The sequence below is a fragment of the Stenella coeruleoalba genome (genome assembly GCF_951394435.1).
Source record: "Stenella coeruleoalba genome assembly, chromosome: 13".
Taxonomy (NCBI): Eukaryota; Metazoa; Chordata; class Mammalia; order Artiodactyla; family Delphinidae; genus Stenella; species Stenella coeruleoalba.
The window spans coordinates 33,793,467-33,814,524 of NC_137159.1; the positions used below are offsets into that span (position 1 = coordinate 33,793,467).

Genomic DNA, 21,058 nt, shown 5'->3' on the forward strand with positions numbered 1-21,058 from the left:
ATCAACTATACTTCTATTAAAAAAATAAATTATTTTAAAAAAGAGAAGAAAAAGAAAAATGGTGTGGCTTCATTTATGCAGAGACCCAGCTATTGCGTTTTTTGCTTCCATTTCTGCCATGAAATAGCAACCAGACAATGTTAAAACAGGCCTCCCTTATTCAATGGAAGGTCCCATAAAGTTCATGTCACAGCAGCATTTTTGTTAAGTGAATCCTATTACACTGTTCAATTCCATTATAAACGTCAGAGATTCAGTCTACGGGAAAGCAGCTGGCCCTGAGTACAATGAAATCACAGGTCAGAATGTGAAAAATATCCTCAAAACACTTAGTTAAAGGAACAAATCGTAACGGTTGGAAGATATTACCATTCAAGATATGTTTAAAAGTATTCCGCACTCAAATAATAACATAACAGGGGCTTCCCGGGTGGCACAGTGGTTGAGAGTCCGCCTGCTGATTCAGGGCACCCGGGTTCGTGCCCCGGTCCGGGAAGATCCACATGCCGCAGAGCGGCTGGGCCCGTGAACCATGGCCGCTGAGCCTGCGCATCCGGAGCCTGTTGCTCCGCAACGGGAGAGGCCACAACAGTAAGAGGCCCGCGTACCGCAAAATAATAATAATAATAATAATAACAATAATAACATAAGAAATAAAAATACAAGGGTGAGAAATTCTGGCAGCTTTCTCATCTTCTTCAATCTGACTTCTACATTTCAACTAGTGTTAAGAAAGCAATTCCTAATGATCAGAACATTTGGCTAAGGATGTTTTATTTTGTTTTAATCCACTTTAATTACCTGAAAATTTCTGAATTGATATTCTAGGTCTTTGTTGTTGTTGTTGTTGTTGCGGTACGCGGGCCTCTCACTGTTGTGGCCTCTCCCGCTGCGGAGCACAGGCTCCGGACGTGCAGGCTCAGCAGCCATGGCTCACGGGCCCAGCTGCTCCGCGGCATGTGGGATCTTCCCGGACCAGGGCACGAACCCGTGTCCCCTGCATCAGCAGGCGGACTCTCAACCACTGCGCTACCAGGGAAGCCCTCTAGGTCTTTTTTTTTTTTTTACAGGGGGTGGTGATGAGGTGGAGTACACTTTTTCCAGACTTTTATGTTAATCTCTCTGAATATCTTTATCCTTATACTAGGGCAACAAAGAGGACAGTGTAAAATACAATACCCAAAGTGTGCATTTCTTGTTTCCCTGGGGAGTTCTGCTCTAGTGTGTGCAAAAACAGGTGTTATTTAGCAAATGGCTTTGTGGCTTTGACAAGGCAATGGTTGTTTGCAGATTTTGTGATTGTCTGGGACTTAACGTCAAAGCTGTTTCATTTAGTGGATAAAGTTTTTCTCATTTGGTGCTGTTAGCATATCAAGTGCTATTTTTTGAGTTTAGAAAAATTTTGAACACTGACTAGATAGATGTATTCATTCACTCATCCATTCATTCACTTATTTTTTTAATATATATTTATTGGAGTATAATTGCTTATACTGTGTTAGTTTCTGTTGTACAATAAAGAGAATCAGCCATATGCATACATACATCCCCATATCCCCTCCCTCTTGAGCCTCCCTCCCACCCTCCCTACCCCACGTCTCTAGGTCATCGCAAAGCACCGAGCTGATCTCCCTGTGCTATGCTGCTGCTTCCCATTAGCTAACTATTTTACATTCAGTAGTGTATATATGTCGATGCTACTCTCACTTCACCCCAGCTTCCCCTTCCCACCTCGTGTCCTCAAGTCCATTCTCTATGTCTACAATCCCACTACTGGGCATATACCCTGAGAAAACCATAATTCAAAAAGAGACATGTACCACAATGTTCACTGCAGCACTATTTACAATAGCCAGGACATGGAACCAACCTAAATGCCCATCAACAGATGAATGGGTAAAGAAGATGTGACACATATATACAATGGAATATCACTTATTTCTTAATACAAGATCAGATACAAGGTGACTTCCCTAAAGACGCCCATAGTGCCAGAAAAGATTGAATGTCTCTAAAATGTTGAGCACAGTATGTGCAACCTGTCATTTAATCACCACTCTTAAAAATATAGGAATTATTCTCCCCATTGTAGAAACGTGTAAACTGAGATTCAGAAGGGGCATGTAATTTGCCCAAGGTTATACTAGTATTAAGTGACAGAGTCCAGATTTCAACCTGGGGTTCTTTGATGTAAAACCCCAATGCAACTTCCACTACAACACCCTGCTGTTTAAGAATGTTTAGCAGTTTAAGAATGAGATCATCAAATTATAATGATGAAACGGGACTCCTAAGTTTTGCAACCATAACCGTATGCTGTTCCCAGAATGAAGATGTTTTCATTCAAGAATTCCTTCAGTTTAGAGGTCTAGGAGGCAACTGTTCTATAAAGGACAGGAATACCAGTACTATTTAAAATAAATTTCCAGCCCTTCACAGCCTTTTGATAACATATTTACTGACAGTTGGAGATCCTCCTGACATTAGTTTTATGGGATAAAATCTACCATCCCCCCAGCTGCAGGAGCTGCAGGTCAAGCTCACCGAGAGAGAGCGCGTGCTCACGGAGCTAGCCGACGAGGTCTCCAAGCTGCAGGTCGAGCTGGACAATGTGACGGGTCTTCTCACGCAGTCAGACAGCAAGTCCAGCAAGCTCACCAAGGACTTCTCCGCTCGAGTCACAGCTGCATGACACGCAGGAGCTCCTGCAGGAGGAGAACCGGCAGAAGCTGAGTCTGAGCCCCAAGCTGAAGCAGGTGGAGGATGAGAAAACTCCTTAAAAGAGCAGCTGGTGGAGGAGAAAGAGGCCAAGCGGAACCTCGAGAGGCAGATCGCCACCCTGCACGTCCAGGTCACCGACACGAGGAAGAAGATGGAGGACGGCGTGGGTGCCTGGAGACAGCCCAGGAGGCCAAGAGGAAGCTCCAGAAGTACCTGGAGGGGCTGAGGCAGCGCTATGCGGAGAAGGTGGCCGCCTACGGCCAGCTGGAGAAGACCAAGACGCGGCTGCAGCAGGAGCTGGACGACCTGCTTGTGGACCTGGACCACCAGTGGCAGAGCGTCTCCAACCTGGAGAAGAAGCAGAAGAAGTTCGACCAGCTCCTGGCCGAGGAGAAGACAATCTCCGACAAGGACGCGGAGGAGCGCGAGCGGGCGGAGGTGGAGGCCCGGGAGAAGGAGACCAAGGCGCCATCTCTGGCCCGGGCTCTGGAGGAGGCCATGGGGCAGAAGGCGGAGCCGGAGAGGCTCAAGCGGATCTGCACGGAGATGGAGGACCTCATGAGCTCCCAGGACGACGTCGGCAAGAGCGTCCAAGAGCTGGAGAAGTCCAGGCAGGCCCTGGAGCGGCAGGGGGAGGAGATGAAGACCCAGCTCAAGGAGCTGGGGGACGAGCTGCAGGCCGCCGAGGATGCCAAACTGCGGCTGGAGGTGAACCTGTAGGCCATGAAGGCCCAGTTGGAGCGGGACCTGCAGGGCCGCGACGAGAAGAGCGAGGAGCTGGTCAGACAGGTGCGGGAGATGGAAGCCTAGCTGGACGATGAGAGGAAGCAGCGCTCTATGGCCGTGGCCGCTCGGAAGAAGCTGGAGATGCACCTGAAGGACCTGGAGGCCCATATCGACTCGGCCAACAAGAACCGGGACAAAGCCATCCAACGGACCGGGACGAAGCTGCAGGCCCAGATGAAGGACTAGCCTGCGGGAGCTGGAGGACACTGGCGCCTCCCGCGAGGAGATCCTGGCGCAGGCCAAGGAGAATGAGAAGAAACGGCAGAGCATGGAGACCGAGATGATCCAGCTGCAGGGGAAGCTGGCAGCTGCCGAGCGTGCCAAGCGCCAGGCCCAGCAGGAGCGGGGCCAGCTAGCTGACCAGGGGGCCAACAGCAGCGGCGAAGGTGCCCTGGCGTTGGAGAGGAAGCGGCGCCCGGAGGCCTGCATCGCGCAGCTGGCGGAGGAGCAGAGCAGCGCGGAGCTGGTGAGCGACAGGCTGAAGAAGGCGAACCTGCACAGCGACCAGATCAGCCCCCGTCTGAACGAGAACGCGCGGCGGCGGCTGCAGCGCCAGAACACGGAGCTCAAGGTCAAGCTGCAGGACATGGAGGGCACTGGCAAGTCCAAGGCCTCCATCGCCGCCCTCGAGGCCAAGATCGCACAGCTGGAGCAGCAGCTGGACAACGAGACCAAGGAGCGCCAGGCGGCCTGCTTGCCCCCCCGCCCCCCCCCCCCCCCCCCCCCCCCCCCGCCTGAAGCGGCTCAAGCGGCAGCTGGAGGAGGCCCAGCGGGCTAATGCCTCGCGCCGGAAACTGCAGCGCGAGCTGGAGGATGCCACGGAGACCTTGGACGCCATGAACCGCGAGGTCAGCTCGCTCAAGAACGAGCTCAGGCGTGGGGACCTGCCCTTTGTCGTGCCCCGCCGAATGGCCCGGAAAGGGGCCGGCGACCGCTCGGACGAGGAGGCGCACGGCAGAGCCGATGGGGCTGAGGCCAAAGCTGCCGAATAAACCCCTCTTCTCCTGCTGCCCGAGCCGGACGACAACGACGACTCCACCTCCCCTTCCCAGCCTCCGCAGCGTCCCTTCCTCCCTGCCGGGCGGCGCCACTATCACCTTCCTGATTCTGAAATGTCTCAAGTGCAGTGATGACCCCTTTCCGTCCTTTGCCGAGGGCAGCCCGCCCCTGCCGCAACGGGACCGTCTTCTCAACCTGTTGGACTGAGAAGACAGGGCCCAGGGGCCAAGCTGGAAAGGCCAACACCTCCCCCAACACCCTCGGGGACCAAATATATTTAATGGTTACGGGACTTGTCTCGAGTCTGACAGCCAGAGCAGTGGAAAGGGCCAGGTGATCTCGAACCTACTCCAGGACTGGGGCCCGAGGGTTGCTGATCCGCACTGTTGACAGATCAGTGTAATTCAAGACTGCCATCTGCACAGATATTTTTAAAAGAAAAAAAAAGTTGTCTTTTCTCCCTCTAACTGTAATAAATGGTAAAATTCCAAGTCTTTATCACTGCCTTTCCTTTGTAACCATGTCTAGAAGAGAGTAGCTTGTCCTACACTGGTCTACACTGGTGCCTGAATTTCCCTGTATTCCTAACTGTTTTGTATATGCTGCATTTAGACTTACTTATGGCAAAGAAGGTTTATTCTTAAGGAAACAAACTCTCAAGAAATCATGAAGATATATAAAAGCTACATATGCCTAAAAAGCTCTGAATTCAGGTCCCAGTTGCTGTCACAAAGGAGTGAACAGAACTCCCACCACGCCCGTTTTTTATATAATGAACGTGCCTTAGCATGGTTGCAGCTGTCAACACTACAGTGAGCTGGTTTACAGATGTTTTCCACTGAGCATCACAATAAAGAGAACCTTGTGCTATGAAAAAAAAAGAAAAAATCTACCATTCTGGGATCTAACATGTTGCTGTCATCTGCACAAATCTGGAGAGGAAGGGGAAGATGGGAGGGAGGTGACCAGGCTAAAATCTCCTTGGGGACAGTCTCAGATGCAGGAGAGGTAGGGGGTGGGAATGAAACATTTCAAGGAGTCCTCTTGCTTCTCCTTTTTTCTCGCTTGGGACCAATTTTAGCCTGCAGGTTTTAGAGGAGAGAGAGGAGAGAAATTAAGCAGGGAGAGGGAAAGAGAAGGAAGGAGTATAGGTGAAAAACAGGGTAGAGAAACTCACAAGAAAGGTTATCTATGCACTCAGAAATACCAAAATGAAATAAAGCCCTCAAAAACGTCAGGAATATGATTTCATATTTTTTCAATGAATTTCAAAGTCCTGGATGGGGGAAATTTCCTCCTTAATATGAGTACATAAAGAACGGAGGCTCTCCAGTGGGTCAGCATGCTACACTTGAAGTGGCCTCTCTGGTCATTGAAATCAGCACAGCATTCAAATACAGTTTTATGGTGTACTGACATCAACACTTTAAAAATATATATTTTAAAAAACCTTGTATTGAAATATCAATATATTTGACATATAACATTGAATAAATTTAAGATGTACAATATGTTAATTTGATACATTTATATATTATAATATGATTGTCATTGTAGGGATAACTAGCTTCTCCATCACATTAGGTAATTATCCTTCATTTTTAGTGGTTGGAATAATGAAGTTCTAGTCTCTTAGCAAGTTTGATGTTTGTAATACAATATTGTTGTCTACGTTCACAATACTGTGCATTAGATCTCTAGGGCTTATTTACCACTGGTTGTAAGTTTCTACCCTTAAACAACATCTTTATTATTCCCCACCCTCCATCCCCTGGTAGCCACCATTTTATCCTCTGTTTTCACAAGTTTGGCCTTTTTAAGTTCTACATATACGTGATATCATGCAGTTCTTGTCTATCTCTGTCTGACTGACATCAACTCTTCTAGCTTAGAAAACTCTGGTTGAATCCTCAGGGGGTTCCCTTAGAGGGTACCTCAGGTCTCTGATTCGGTCTGTGGTCTCTAACATACTTAAACGGACCCAGGTAAGTTGATTTATTTTGGAAATCCATCTCACCTTCTCACTCATTCTCAGACATGGAACCTAATTTGAACTCTGTTCTACTGCAGAAAGGCGAAGTGAGCTAAGCAGAGGATTTGTGAGATCTTTCATAAGCAGACTTAGTAAACATTCAGCAAACCATGAGAGAGTGGATTTCCAGAAATATTGCACCTGCATCTCTTACAATGATGAGCATTGCTGAAGGAGAATGAATTGATTAGTTCATTTTAGGATGGGGGTGAGGGAGCATTCAGAGGTAAACTGTGGAGACAGTTACTGGTTTGCACATGAGGCTTATGAGAGAAGGACGCTGACGGCTAGTGAGGAGATGAGAAGACCGAAGGTCAATTTATTCTTTCCTGTAAATGATGGGTGATCATCATGAAGATACTGTTTTTCTGTTTCAGTTCAATTAAAGCAGTCTTCAGTATTGTGTCAATAAATGTTGGAGGACAGTTCTAGTTATCAACAGAGAGAAAAGTGTGTCAATCACTTTCTTCTCTGTCCTTTCCTCTCTTCTTAATCTTTTTTTTTCCAGTTTTATTGAGATACAGTTGACATACTGCACTGTACAAGTTCAAGGTGTACAGCATAATGATTCGACTTACATGTATTGTGACATGATTGCCGCAATAACCTTAGTTAACATGCATCCTCTTGCATAGGTACAAAAACAAAAAGTAGAAAAAAAAATTCCCGTGCTGAGTGACAAGTACTCTTAGGATTTATTCTCTTAACGACTGTTGTATATATCATACTGCAGTGTTAACTATCGTCATCAGGTTCTACATTACATCCCAGTACCTAATTATCTTATAACTGGAATTTTGTACCATTTGACTACCTTCTTATGAGTCTTAAGTTTGTGCCAAAATGAATACTGAATTCAGAGAAGCCCTAGGAGGGAACCGGTAGGCACTGAGAAGCAAGATGTAGGATAACTCTGGGAAAAGTTTCTGTAGAGCTATGACATTTATCACTGAGAAGGGAGAGCCACCATTCACCAAAATGCACATTCTTCTCTTCTTTCTAAGCACATAGCCACAGCCATGTTCTCCATCCTCCCTTGCAGCTAGGTTCACCATGGGACAGAGTCCTAGGCAATGCCATGCAAGGGGAAGTGATAGAAACCACTTTCAGGCAGAGTTTGTTGAAATCTTCTGCACATGCTTCTCCAAGCTCTTCTGGATGACTAGGATGAAATAGACCACAGACGCTTCAGAGAACTTGTGTTGACAATGTTAGAACCTCATTCAGACTTGGTTGTTGAACCACCAAGTGGTTCCACGGTTGGAGGAACATCGCCGTCATGAACAAAGAACATCTGCCTTGTCTGTTATGTGAGCAAGAAAGAATCTTCTAGTGTACCTCAGTTGTTCTACACTTCAGGTTCTGTTTGTTTCAGCAGCTGTTTCCCTGATAGTCACTAAACACAATTTCATAGGAGAATATATGTGTAATTTAATTTTATAATTTAAAAAACAACAAACTGTTAAAAACCACTCTGCAGGTGTCTAACATTTTTTTTCCTGTGTCTGAACTTGTTGACAGGAGGCCTTGCAAAGGGGAGCAGGATGGGTGCTTACAGTTTTCCGGGTTCCCATAACACCACAATTCCAAGATCCCATGACAGTTGGGGGCCAGAGCACGAATTGTTTACATTTCGAAAATGGATCTGGAAATTTTATGTTTTTCCTGTTGGGGAAATTCTCTTGATTTATGATCACCATGTTTATATGTACTAAATCATACTGAAGTGTATTAACTATTTTGTTTTTTAATTTTGGTTGAGCAGGGTACTGGTCATCCAAATGAATGAGTGTTCACGAGTGGCATAAATTCCAAGAGGCATTTGCAGTGGGTGTGCGTTATTTGAATGGCAGAGGCAGACTGACGGTCTCTGGATCCCACGTGAGCATCAGGCCATGCAGCAACAGCTCAGCAGGACCGCCCTCCAACCATAAACTTGAGTTGTTATGATTGTTGGTAACAGTTGTACTTTAAAGCACGAAGAAGGGTTGTTTTAAAATTATGATCCATATTGTTCCCTGATCACTATTTTGAAAGGCCTTGATGTTTCTATGATGTCATGGTTAGAGCCAATGCATGCCCATGTAACTGATGGAAACGCTTCAGTGCCACATTAACATCTATCTGCATGACCATCAGAGCAAATTCATTTATTATTTGAATATCTTAGCTGTCACCTGGTTAAAAATAACCGTTTACTATTCTTTTTGAAAAATGTTATTCCAAGGTTGCTGTTATATTGTTTTCACACAAACGAGAAGCCCTCTACCCTCAATCATTTATCGATTTTACTCTACTCTCAGGACAGTGTTATGTACCAGAAATGTGGGGAAGAAAGAAGAGATGTGTAACATGGGTTCTACAGTCTTAGGGTGGACACACTTAACATAAGAAACATTTCTGAACAGATGTAGAATTCCATATTAGATTTGCTCAAGAGGACCTTGAGTGTGGATTTGAATCATGTCCCTGGTATCTTCTAGCTGTATAACACTGAACAGATTATTTAATCCGTAGGGGCTCAGTTTTTCCATCTGCAAGACAGTTATGCTACTATCTTCAAACACTGTAGGTCAGATGAAGGAGTAGAGCATCTCATATGGTCCTAACACCAGTCCTGGGAGAATAAGAAAATGCTCACAGTTATCAGCCAATTCATCCAGCAGTAGATGAGGGGTCTTCACAGCAAACGGAAGGCTTAAAAAGCAGAAAATTATGAAGGAAGACTCAAAAGAGGCAAGAAATAAGGACTCTAAACCTACAAGTGTAGGTGAGGACCAACCAGGTCTAAGTAAGTAGGATTAAGAAAACAGAAGTGTGGCGGTTTGAACATGATTCTGTACTATGTTCTGCATCTGCTGGAGCATCTTATATATGTGTTATGTCTCACCTCTGGCTTAGGAGGACACTCATAAATCGGCCACTGATTGCCAGTTCTTGTGAATTGAGTTACACTTTTAAGATCACTAGATTTCACAAAACACTTCCTGTCACTCAACTGACTTATTTGTTTGTTGTATACCATCTCCCCCTCCCCGGAACTGTAAGCTCCAAGAGAACAGGAACATATTGTTTTACCACTGATAATTTTTTTCACTTATAAATCCTTAGTCCTGAGATCTGGAAAAGAATAGGCACTTGATATACATTTTAAGTAAATGACTGAATTAAATAAATAACTGGGTATCCATTATGGACAAATCACAGTGTTTTGGTCTGAGGCACCTACAAAAGATGCTTAAGGCAGGTCCCTGCCATCAAGAGATGGGTTCTGTTGGGTCAAAGCCAATTATGCAGTGTTTTTGCTTGCAACTGACTTAGGGATGGGCTGAATTAAGGCAATACTGGCCAGTAAAACAAATGAATTTGGCTTCCAGAAGTTCTGAGGGAAAAAATTCTGGACTCTTGAGAGAAATCCAAGTCCCTCTCTCTCTCTCTCTCTCTCTCTCATCTGTCTCTCTCTGTCTCTCCCTCTCTTCCCCCCTCCACTCCTTTCCCCACCTTAGCCCTTGATGACCACAGTCATCTTGAGACCACAAGACAAGACGAGCAGCATAGGAAGCAGAGTAGAGCTGAAAGAGTGGAGAGAAATGAAGGTGGGAGGCCCATCACTTGATACTCCACCCAATTTTGGACTCTCAGTTCTGTGAGTCCTTGAGCATCCTTACTGCATAAGCCACCGGGAGCTGGCTTTTGTTACTTCAGCCAAAGCATCACAACTGATACCACCTGTTACAATTTCTCCCAGAGAATTGAGTAAAAAATATGTGGTCAACAAGAACCTGCCCAGTAGTCTCGCAAATAATCTTTCAAAATACTCCATGCCAAGAAGCATCATCTAAGGCTTCCTCAGATACAGGAAGACAGTAAGAAAGCCCAGTTTGATGGAATTAAGACTAGAACCTAAATCTTGCTGCTTTTGCTAAGAGAAAAAAAAAAAAAGAACTATTGTACAGAAAAGGGAGTAGGAGTGCCTTGTATCCTTTGAGACTCTTAGTAACTGACGTGCACATGGTAGTACAATATTTTCATCTATACGCACTTATCAGTTTTGTTTTTAAGAGGTGCTGGGTAATGGGTAGTGAAATAGGCTGACCTGGTCACTCAACATCATCTTGGTTATCCTGGACTGTTGGCCATTCTGCAGCTCTGTCCACTCTCAGGTAGAAAAGAGCGCAGCAAAGAGATGAGATACAAATGGATCACTTCCAGTTCTAGTTGTTATCATGGCTAAAAGGTGTGAGAGAGAAATTTAAAACTATTGACCACTGGGAAATACTTCAAATTTAAATAATTTATAAACTCCTCCCACCCCCCATACTCAGTCCAGCACTCTCTAGACCCTTCCCTGCTTATTTCCTCCATAGCATTTATTGTCTCGGCAGACTACATATTGTAGTTACTTAGTTGTTATTGTTCATATCCTCCTACTAAACTGTAGGCTCCACGAAGGAAGGGATTGCTGTTATCTAGTACACTGCTAATTGCCAGCATCTATGAGAGTACCTGCTACATAATAACTAATCAATTTTCGTTGAAAGAATGAATGGATTTTTCATTTGCACAAGTATAAAGCAACTGACATATTTTATAAATATGACGTATTTTATAAATAAATTACAAATGCAAGCTTAAAACGACCTTCTCTGGTGTCTTCTTTTAGCTAACAAACAATTTTTAAACATGAAGTGACTTCTTTTAAAACTCAGATCCACTCAAAACATATTTAACTCAGGGAAGAGTATGTTAAGGAAAATGCAGATTCACTCCATCAGGGAGCAAGGAGAGAATGTGAAGACTTTTGGAGTACTGACTTGCTTTACATATCTGAAAATTACAAAGATATATTGTTTTCCTATGCACTTTTAACTAGAGATGACCAATCCTCTATTGAGACTAGGATTACATATATATTAATTTTGAAAGTGCTGCAGTAAAAAAAGTCAGTGTTTTCAAACTTTTCCCTGGAAGAAATATGAGACAGAAATATACCACCTCTTAGGGTAATGCATGGTAATTTTTGCTTCTCTTCACCAGGTGGTTCTTTCTTTGCCTGGCAAGGTTGCGCTGCCTTCCCTGGGCTGCAGCAACTTCCTTGGTTTCTCACCTCTCTGTTCCCCTTGCTTCTGCCTCCTCCCTCCCCTATTCTTTGAGAAGCCATTGTGGTCCAGTGATCTGCAAAACGTTAACAAGTGCTGAACAAGTGTGGAATCCGTATGATCCCTTGGGTCCATTTGTTCCCCTAGAGTTAAATATACAGTTTCTTTCAACAAGTACCATCCACTTGTTGTTCTAGGAGGAGATGCTTGTGAGTAAAACTCACTTCTGCATGGCTCACCATCAAAGATGGGCTTGTTAAATAGGTCATCAGAGGGCTTCCAGCTCTTGGTTGCTGGGGTACCATATTTCCTAAACAGAAGCAGGTAGTCAACCAGGGCATTTATTCACTGAAAGTCAGGCTTTTGTATTATAAAGCTTCTAGCAGATGTGATAAGCAGTAAATTGCAGATCTATCACTTTTTTTTTCACCCCAGAAAGTGCGGGTGTATGAAATCAGCAGAATCCTGCCTCTCTGTGATTTATAACCCACCTTTGACCACATCTTATCAGGTTCCCACAAGCCCCTTTCTGAGGCAGCTTGTGTCTGAACGACAATAGACAAACCAGCACCATTATGCACCCAAATCTCTCTCTGCATTCTAGACACCAAGATTACATCTGAAGTATTGATTTATTGCTGCTTTCCCCCCACCCCACCCCAGGGACCAGTTTGTTCAGCCTGAATGAGATCTACTATTATTAAACAGAGTCAACAACTCTATGTGAACTTGGGAAAGAAATTATCATTGGCTCTCACCTTTCTAGCAACCCGGGCATATAAGGAAAAGCTTGCATTTATTTATTTATTTTTTCTTATAAATGTATTTATTTTGTTTATTTTTATTTTTGGCTGCGTTGGGTTTTCTTTGCTGCGTGCGGACTTTCTCTAGTTATGGTGATCAGGGGCTACTCTTCGTTGTGGTGCGCAGGCTTCTCGTTGCGGTAGCTTCTCTTGTTGCAGAGCACTGGCTCTAGATGCTCAGGCTTCATTAGTTGTGGCTCACGGGATCTAGAGCACAGGCTCAGTAGTTGTGGCGCACGGGCTTAGTTGCTCCACGGCATGTGGGATCCTCCTAGACCAGGGCTCGAACCCATGTCCCCTGCATTGGCAGACGGATTCTTAACCACTGTGTCACCAGGGAAGCCCAAAAGCTTTCATTTAAATATTTAGACTGTTTGCTTGCCTCTTCTTTTCTCTTTTTTAAGTATGTAAAATGAGATAAAACAGGCCTTGGGAAGAAGGGAATATTTGTCCTTTCTCAGATGTTGAAACACAATGTGCTTTCTTTTACGAACCACCCTGAAATGATTACAAATCCCTGCTTTGGTGTGTACTTCCGAAGCACCTACTGTATCTGTAGCAATGAGGTTTTATGACAGCTTTAATATTTTCTGAAAAATATATATGTTCTACCAGTAGATCATTTGGGGGAGCGATATAAATTTAACAGCACATCACAGTTTTATATCACTTACAAACGCCTGGTGTAGGATTCACATTAAGCGAGCCCCACATCCACGCACAGCTTTCTATTCTTCAGGGTATTTATGTTTGCCAGGCAAAAGGGCCTTTCAACGCTTTTCTCTTTACAAATGATCATTCCTACTCCCTGGTCACCTCTCAGTCTAACATCATTGGATCTGACTATTTGTCTATGGGAGATTCACCCCCATTCTCTGCATTACCTCTGCTCTCTAACTCCCACAGATGGGGGTGGGTGGCCCCTCTGGGCTTGCTAGAATCTCTGAAGACCTGAGTAAGCTACATGAAAACCAAAGAAGAAAATCTTTTCTATAGGGCTCTTACTTTCTGAACCCCCAGTTGGTTCCTGTGGTCTGACATATGCTAGAGAACTTAAAAGTGGCCGCGGGACAGAGTATTTTCAACCATAACTGCCTCAAGAGGTCTGGGCCCATTATTGCTAAATCTGTGGGAAAATTCTGGGGCCACGATCCCAAGGATTTAGACACATTGAAATTAGGAAAGAAGAGAATCAAATTCAGGTTCAAAGTGGTAGCCAGTCCTTTTGTTGCGGTTCTTACCAGAATGCCATTTTTGGAGAATTCTCTGCCACCTTTGTTCATTGGGTCAGGAACTGGCTGTCTTTAATATTTCTCATTTATGTGAGGCCCATTCTTGGTGCTTGAATACCTGGAAGTTTCTCATGGAGGTATTTATCACAATGGATGAAGAAAAGTATTTGTGTTTAGAGGCATAGTGGGCATATAGAGTTTGTCTGTCTCACTGGGAAATTATATTCCCCCCTCCCAACTTCCACACTCACACCAAAAAAAAAAAAAAAAAATTCCTGCTCAGTCCACTTGGTTTGAGTAGAAATGGACTTAGAACTTCAACTCAAGGTGGTAGATTTGCAACTCAGGCCCAGCCAATTAGAAAGATTCTCTTTGTGTCTATGGGATCATGAGCTACATAAATGATGCAGGCTCAGGGCTACCAGAGGTCATCATGGAGCCACACGGAGAAAACCTGTCTGAGACTGAAACGAAGCAGATGCAAACAGAGCCCAGAGTTGGAGACAAAGTTCTAAGACCTCAACTGCTCTGCCTACAGTCTCCTTCACCTCTTGGACTATTCATTTAGGTCAGTCAGTAAATCCCCCCTTTCAACTTAAGCCAATGCAAAGGGAAGGGTAAACAACAGCACATAAGGAGTCCGTTCAGATAAACCACATTATACATTGGGTACTTCATGGTCTATGTTTTTCACACAACAAACAGGGTCATTTGTCTTCTTATGTCCTGTACTATGGTCATTCATAATTTATGACATTGTTTGGAACAAGAAGTTGAAAAGTATAGGGTTCTATTAAAGCAAAGCGTTGCTCCATCCTGGTGCCAATTTCTATTATAATTGGTCCAAGGACCAGTCCGGACAAGGAGGACAGACCAGAGGTAACTGGACTTAATCCCCAAGCAATAGGGAGCCAAAATAAGTGTTTGAACAAAGGAGTGACAATTACAGATTTGCTTTCCAAGAAGCTAAAACTGGCAGCTGTGTAAAAAGGGAAGATAGTGGGGAGAGATTTGTAGAAAGCATAGCTTTTAGGCCAAGTAGAGAGTAGCTGAGGCAGTGCCAGCAAAAGGGGAAAAGAGAGAGTGAGTTTGGGGAAAGTTTCTGAGGCTGATGGGCAGGACTCAGTGATTGAATACATGGGTGTAGGAATGGAGGTGTCATAATTCTAGTAAAGATACAGGTAGATAGTGATGATGTTACTGATCTTGAGGAGGAAAAGAAGCATTATTAACAGGTAGAAGGAAGAAGAGGTGTTAGTTTTCCATGGTAATTTCAGCTTTGGTTGTAGTTTTACTGCCTTTGGGATAATCAGATGAGTTTGGAAGTGTAGAGTGATATCAAGGCTGAAAACATTAGTGGTAGGAGATTTCTACATCTGATGGCAGTAGAGTCATGAAAACGAATGCATTTATTCATAGAAAACAAGCACATGGAGCTAAGGGAGAGAGAAAACCAGGCCCACAGGGGCCACCACCATTCAGGGGCAGATTCAGTCTAAGGAGCCAGGGAAGGAGACTGAGAAGAAGCCATCAGACGTGAGGCAGGAGAGACAGGTCCTCAGGGCTTAATGTGGAGGATGTTTTCACAGAGGAGAGTAGTCTACATTCACTTAATTTACAAAAGTCATGGACATCCCTGGACTTCTCAATTTACTTACAAATGAGGTGAAAACATCATTTACTGGAGAGCTCAGATGGGAAATGGCGTTGCCATGGCACTGGCTTTTGTTGAGAGGAAATGTCCCTTCCCAGTGAGAGCGGTAAAGGTGAGAGCTTATTCAACATCAGCTGAAGAAACCTTATGTCTTTCCAGTTTGAGAATGTTCTTTTTCCTTCCCATGCAAACGTGATTCACCCTCTTGATCATGCTGCATTTCTGATCACCCAATACCTCTTTTTTTCCCCTCGTATACATATACATGTCCTTTCTGAACAACTAATACTACTGTATATTAATGCTGACACTCTTTACATGCCGGGCACTGTTCCAAGCACATTATACAATTATTATACATATTAATTATTATATTATTGATTATTATATGTTAATTATAGAATATATAATAATTATATGTTTATTAATTGACTTAATCAACCCCAAAAGTCTGTGACATAGATACTATTATAGTATTTGAGAGCGCTGAGATACTGAGATGTTAAATAACTTTTCCAAGCTCATACCACTAGAAAGTGCGAGAGCTGGGATTTGAACGTGGGCTCTATGGCTTTATGGGTCACATATCTGTGACACATATCTGTGTTCTGTTTTGTGGATGTGCATGTGTGTATGTCTTTGTGTTTTGTTGTTGTTTGGTTGTGTTATTTAGTGACTTTCCAAATAGCTTGCAAACCTTTTGATGGCAGTGCCAAGACCTTATGCTTATTTGAATTTTTCTTGGAATTTAGTAATAATAGCTCATGCTTACTAAGCACTGACTAGGTTCCCAGCTCTTGCTAAGCACGTGTACTGTTGGTCCTTGAACAACGAGGGGGTTGGGGGGGCCGAAACTTTGCATTGTTGAAAATACTCGTATAACTTATACTGGGCCCTCTGTGTATACCTGGTTCCTTGGCACCCAAGTTTCTGCCACATCCGTGGAATCAACCAACCACAGGTCATTTAGGACTGTAGTATTTACTATTGAAAAAAGAAATCCACAAATAACTGGACACTTGCAGTTAACCTGTGTTGTTCAAGCATCCATTGTATTTCATTTATTCAGTCAACTCAATGACATGGATGAGGTTATTATTATTTTTTAATTTACAGACGGGGAATTTGAAGCTTGAGGAGATTAAATAACTTGCTTAAGGTCACACAGTAGGTGCAGCAGCTAGGGTTTCAACGCACACGAACACTAACCTCTAGACGATATTCGTTCACATACACTTGCTTCTATGAGTAAGTTCAATAAATAGAGGACTTACTGATTGGCTGTAATCATGCATGAGACTGCAGGGCTGGAAATTCACTGTCTTCATGCAGTCCTGCTTGCTGGCCATGTCCTATTTCTGTCTATTTTCCACCTGATGGAGAACCTCTAAGTAGGGCCATCGTCAGGTGTTAGATTCAAAATTATATGGGGATCTCAATTATCCAAACAAATCAGAGCTCAGAAGTGTTCAGTTTGACTAATAAAGGTTGAAGATTTATTAAAAAAAAAAGGAACAATGAGTGAAATTTTCAATTTCAGCATGTCAGAGCATACAAGGTAAAGGAAATTGGCTTCAGGGAGTCGTTTGAATAATGGGACAGTTCAAATAAAGGTTGTTCAGATTACTGAGTTTGCACTGTACTTAATCTACCATACAGAGTGCAGCCCTCCAGAGCATTTGCTTCGGCACTAGGCAACTCTCTCAAGATTCAGCTCAGCCATGCTCCCCTCTCCAGCTCGTCATCAGCCCTTGGAAAGTCTTGGATTTTTTAAAACTCACTTTTCAGTGAGGAAATTCCTTGAGCTGTTATTATTATTTTTGTAACATGTTAAATTGTACAATAGCCAAAAATAAATTCCTTCCAGCTGATCTTCTCTAGGTTGGGACCATATTGTCACCTTCTTTCAACAGCAGTCCTAGGAACGGTAACAGCAAGACGAATGGAAAGGTTGGCTTCCAAGTCCTCTCTCAAAGCCTTAGTATCCCATTGGGTATTTTGCCTGGAGCACAGTCCAGACATTTGACCTGACCCAGGTCTATCAAGGGAGATTCATCAGGAGGAGAGAGGCAAAAGAAGTGCTCTGGCTTTCCTGCTGAGGAAATCTAAGATTTGATTTATTCCTGTCCTGTGAATGCCCCACCTCCAGGGAATGTCATATACCACACTCAGGGTAGCAGAAGAGGGAGTTTGATCAGTCCTCACTTGAAGAACCATGTTGATTATTCAGACACTCTTCTAGTAGATCATTTGTCAGGATGACATGTCTGATTGTCCTGTGAATGCTCCAACTGCAGGATCTGAATAGTCCCCCCATCAGCCATCACCCAAATAAAATGGAATGGCTGAAACCTAGGAGAAGAAGAACAAACCCTGAAAAGAAGGGAAGGGAGAAAGGAAAACAACTCAAGGAGGAGCCAAAGAGACAGAGGATGGCAGGTGAGCAGGGAAGGTCCAAAGAAAAGGGAATTGTTCTTTGCTCATCCCAGCAATATTGGCTACTTGGGGCTTCTTAGGTCATAGGACCAACCCACATACACTGAGGAGCAGAAGGGGCCAGTTGAAGTGGACCCATTTTCATTCCTTCATCTCTACCCTGCTTATTGTAGATTCTATGGCTTAGAAGACATGAAGAAGGGAAAGGAAGGGAAGGGAAGAGAAGGAAGGGAGAGAAGGGAAGGGAAGGGAAGGGAAGGGAAGGGAAGGGAAGGGAAAGGAAGGGGAGGGGAGGGGAGGGAAGAGAAGGGAAGGGAAGGGGAGGGGAGGGGAGGGGAGGGGAGGGGAGGGGACGGAAGGGGAGGGGAGGGGAGGGAAGGGAAGGGGAGGGGAGGGGAGGGGAGGGAAGGGAAGGGAAGGGAAGGGAAGGGAAGGGAAGGGAAGGGAAGGGAAGGGAAGGGAAGGGAAGGGAAGGGAAGGGAAGGGAAGGGAAGGGAAGGGAAGGGAATGGGAGAGAAAGGAAAGAAAAGAAAAGAAAAGGAAAGGAAAGAATGATTTGACCCTGGAGTTTGCTCTGCACACAGATAAAATGCATTTTTCTTTCCCCTTTCATTTAGAGAGATTACTCAACATTGTTCTAAGATATTCAAAGCCTTTAAAGAAAAAATGTAATTCAAAAGCTTCTCCTGATTGTTTACGTTACTAGAGGTGGGATTTTGAGCAGAGACTGCTCTTGAATTTAGGAAACATGTCGATAGCCCTTTTAGTTGGGAAGGACTGTGCAGGAGTAGAAACTGGAGAACAGTCTCTGAAGAGCACAGGAGAAAGAGGGTGGGGCACTTGGGCCTTGAAGAAGTGTGAAAAGATGGATAGAAAGTTGAGCAGCCTCACCTGGGCAGTGTGTCAGCCAGCTGGTTCCTAAGAGAAACGGCCAGCCATGGAAAAAGAGTTGATTAACTTCAGGAATAGTGATGTTTATTGTTGCCCCACGTGCCACAAAACAAGCTCCCTTTGTTATCCTCATCCCCTTATTGACAATGTGTTTCTTACAAAGGACCGTGTTAGTGACAGTGAGAGGAGTTAGTGGGTATGAAGTGCTCACTGCTGGGATGGGACAAGAAAGAGAATTGTGGCTTCCACAGAGCACACCTGCTTTGAGGTTAGCAAGGTGCCAGCAGCGTCACTTTGAGGGAAAGCAGTAGTCCTGCATTTCCAGGGGGTACCCAGCAGTCAGATTCACTGAAACCCAAGGTAACCTGGCTGGGACCATTGGGAGGCAGTGAGAACAGAGTGGCAGGACCTGTGTGAACTGACTCTATGAGGAGAGGCAAGATAAACTCCCCTTTCCCTAAACACAAAGGCAGATGGAAGGATGGAATAGGGGAGCAGTAGGCTAGATCCTGCTAATATGTGGCTTTGGACAAAGCAGATGGCAGATAATTGAGTTATAATTCATCCAATAAGTGTTTATTGAGCACCTGTTACATGACGGGCACTGTGCCAGGTGCTGGGATATAAAATCTAATTACACAGACAGTATCCTCAAGAAGTGTACATCTAGAAAAAAGACACGCACATGGGTTGACAGTTACCCAACAGTGAGATGAATAGGATGATAACTGGAACACTGATAACAGCCATCACTTCTCTGCTGTTTACTCTGCACCTGGCATTGAGCCAAGTGCTTTTCATGTTCTACAACATTTACCCTTCCCAAGGACTCAATGTGGAAAATCTTAGTCGACCCATCTTACTGATGAGGACATTGAGACTTAGATAATCTTTTTTCCATCCAAGTCCATAATGCTTATATATTTCCTAATTAGGGTGTGAAACCTCAGGTCTAATCCCAGAGCTTGTCCTCTTCCTAGGGTACTGTCTGGGGGATGGGCAGAGGCACCAGTCAGTCCTTAAGGCTTTACAGCAAGAGATGAGATAATATTGGATTTGGTATTAAAATATAAGTAATAGCTTCATAAAAGATGTTGGGGGTGGGAGTGGTGGAAGTGTGAGTATGCAAGTTGCAAGAAGGAGAGACATGTGTTGCTTCATGGAGATGTGGAGCACCATACTATGCCGACAGCACTTAGGTTTGGTTACAGTGTAAGGATGAAGGTGGGTGTGGGGTGGGAGAGGAAGAGGGGAACCATGGTACGTGGACCTAGACAGGTCGGTGGGTTCTAATCATGGAGGGCATGGTACGCCAAGTCAAGGAGTGTGAATACAAAGGTTTGAAATCCATGGACATGTCTTAAGGAGTAGGATGATCTCATCCGACTTTGAAGGCAGGGGTCACATGGGGATGGGAGTGTGTGGGGAGGAAGAGTGAGGGAGTCTAGTTAGGAAGGTGATGCTCCTATTGGTTTGACCCACTTCGTCACACCCAAGAAATGAGATAGAAGGCAATTTAAGAGAAAGTAAGAAAATAGACCAAGAGGACACTTATAGGAAGTGATTCACAGAGAGCCCCACAATCTGTATGTGCCTCCATGCCTTCCTTTACCACTTCCGAGACCAGACAACCAAGGTCCTAGGAAATTATAAAGTTGTGTATCATCCTTGAAGCACACCCTGTGATCTGGCTTACTTCCTAGCATATCTCCTAGTTGTTCCAACAAACCCAATCTGGATGCCAGGGAGGGAAAATGGACCCAGGCAGTTGCAGTGCAGATGCTCTGGAGTCAAACTTCCTGCCTTTACAAAGATTGAAGTACAGTTGCTGTACAATATTATATAAGTTATAGGTATATAATACAGTGATTCACAATTTTTAAAGGTTATACTCCATTTATAGTTTTGCTATATTCCTGTGTTATACAATATATCCTTGTAGCTTAATTTATACTTGATAGTTTATACCTCTTAATCCCTTATGCCTATAATGCTCCTTCTTCCCTCCCCACTGGTAACTACTAGTTTTCCCTTTATATCTGTGAGTCTGCTTCTTTTTTGTTATAATCACTACCTTGTTGTATTTTTTAGATTACACATAAATGTCTTGCATTTAAATCCTATCTCTAGTTCTCACTATCTGTGTGCTCCTGGACAGTTTTTTAAAATCCCCTCTACTTCAGTTTTCTTACCTATAAAATGGAGTTTAAATAATAATAATAATAAAAATAGCACCCACTTCATAAGATGGGTGAGAATTTTATGAAGCAGTACATACAAAATACATAGACCACTGCCTGGTGGACGGAAAATGTTAGCAATTATTTTCCAGATAACCACAGGCCTGATTTCTGGGGGGTTCTCCTTTTCTTGCCAAGCAGGAAAGTGGCTGTCTGAGTCCAAAG

At 44.0% G+C, this 21,058-nt stretch overlaps 1 protein-coding gene across 5 annotated transcripts in view; it reads right to left on the reverse strand.

The window, feature by feature from the left end:
* Window positions 1-21,058, reverse strand: part of LOC307196112 (uncharacterized protein) — a 380,928-nt gene that overhangs the window by 123,823 nt on the left and 236,047 nt on the right. For 4 of the 5 annotated variants that reach the window (XR_013831037.1, XM_079940846.1, XM_079940847.1 and 1 more), the window contains exon 3: window positions 2,545-2,705. The exons of the other annotated variant lie outside the window; for it this stretch is intronic. Coding sequence is in view for 3 of the 4 variants with exons in the window: in XM_079940846.1 (XP_079796972.1) it covers window positions 2,545-2,705 (161 nt within the window). In the remaining variant the exon portion in view is untranslated. The remainder of the gene's footprint in view (window positions 1-2,544; window positions 2,706-21,058) is intronic. 5 annotated transcript variants of the gene reach the window in all.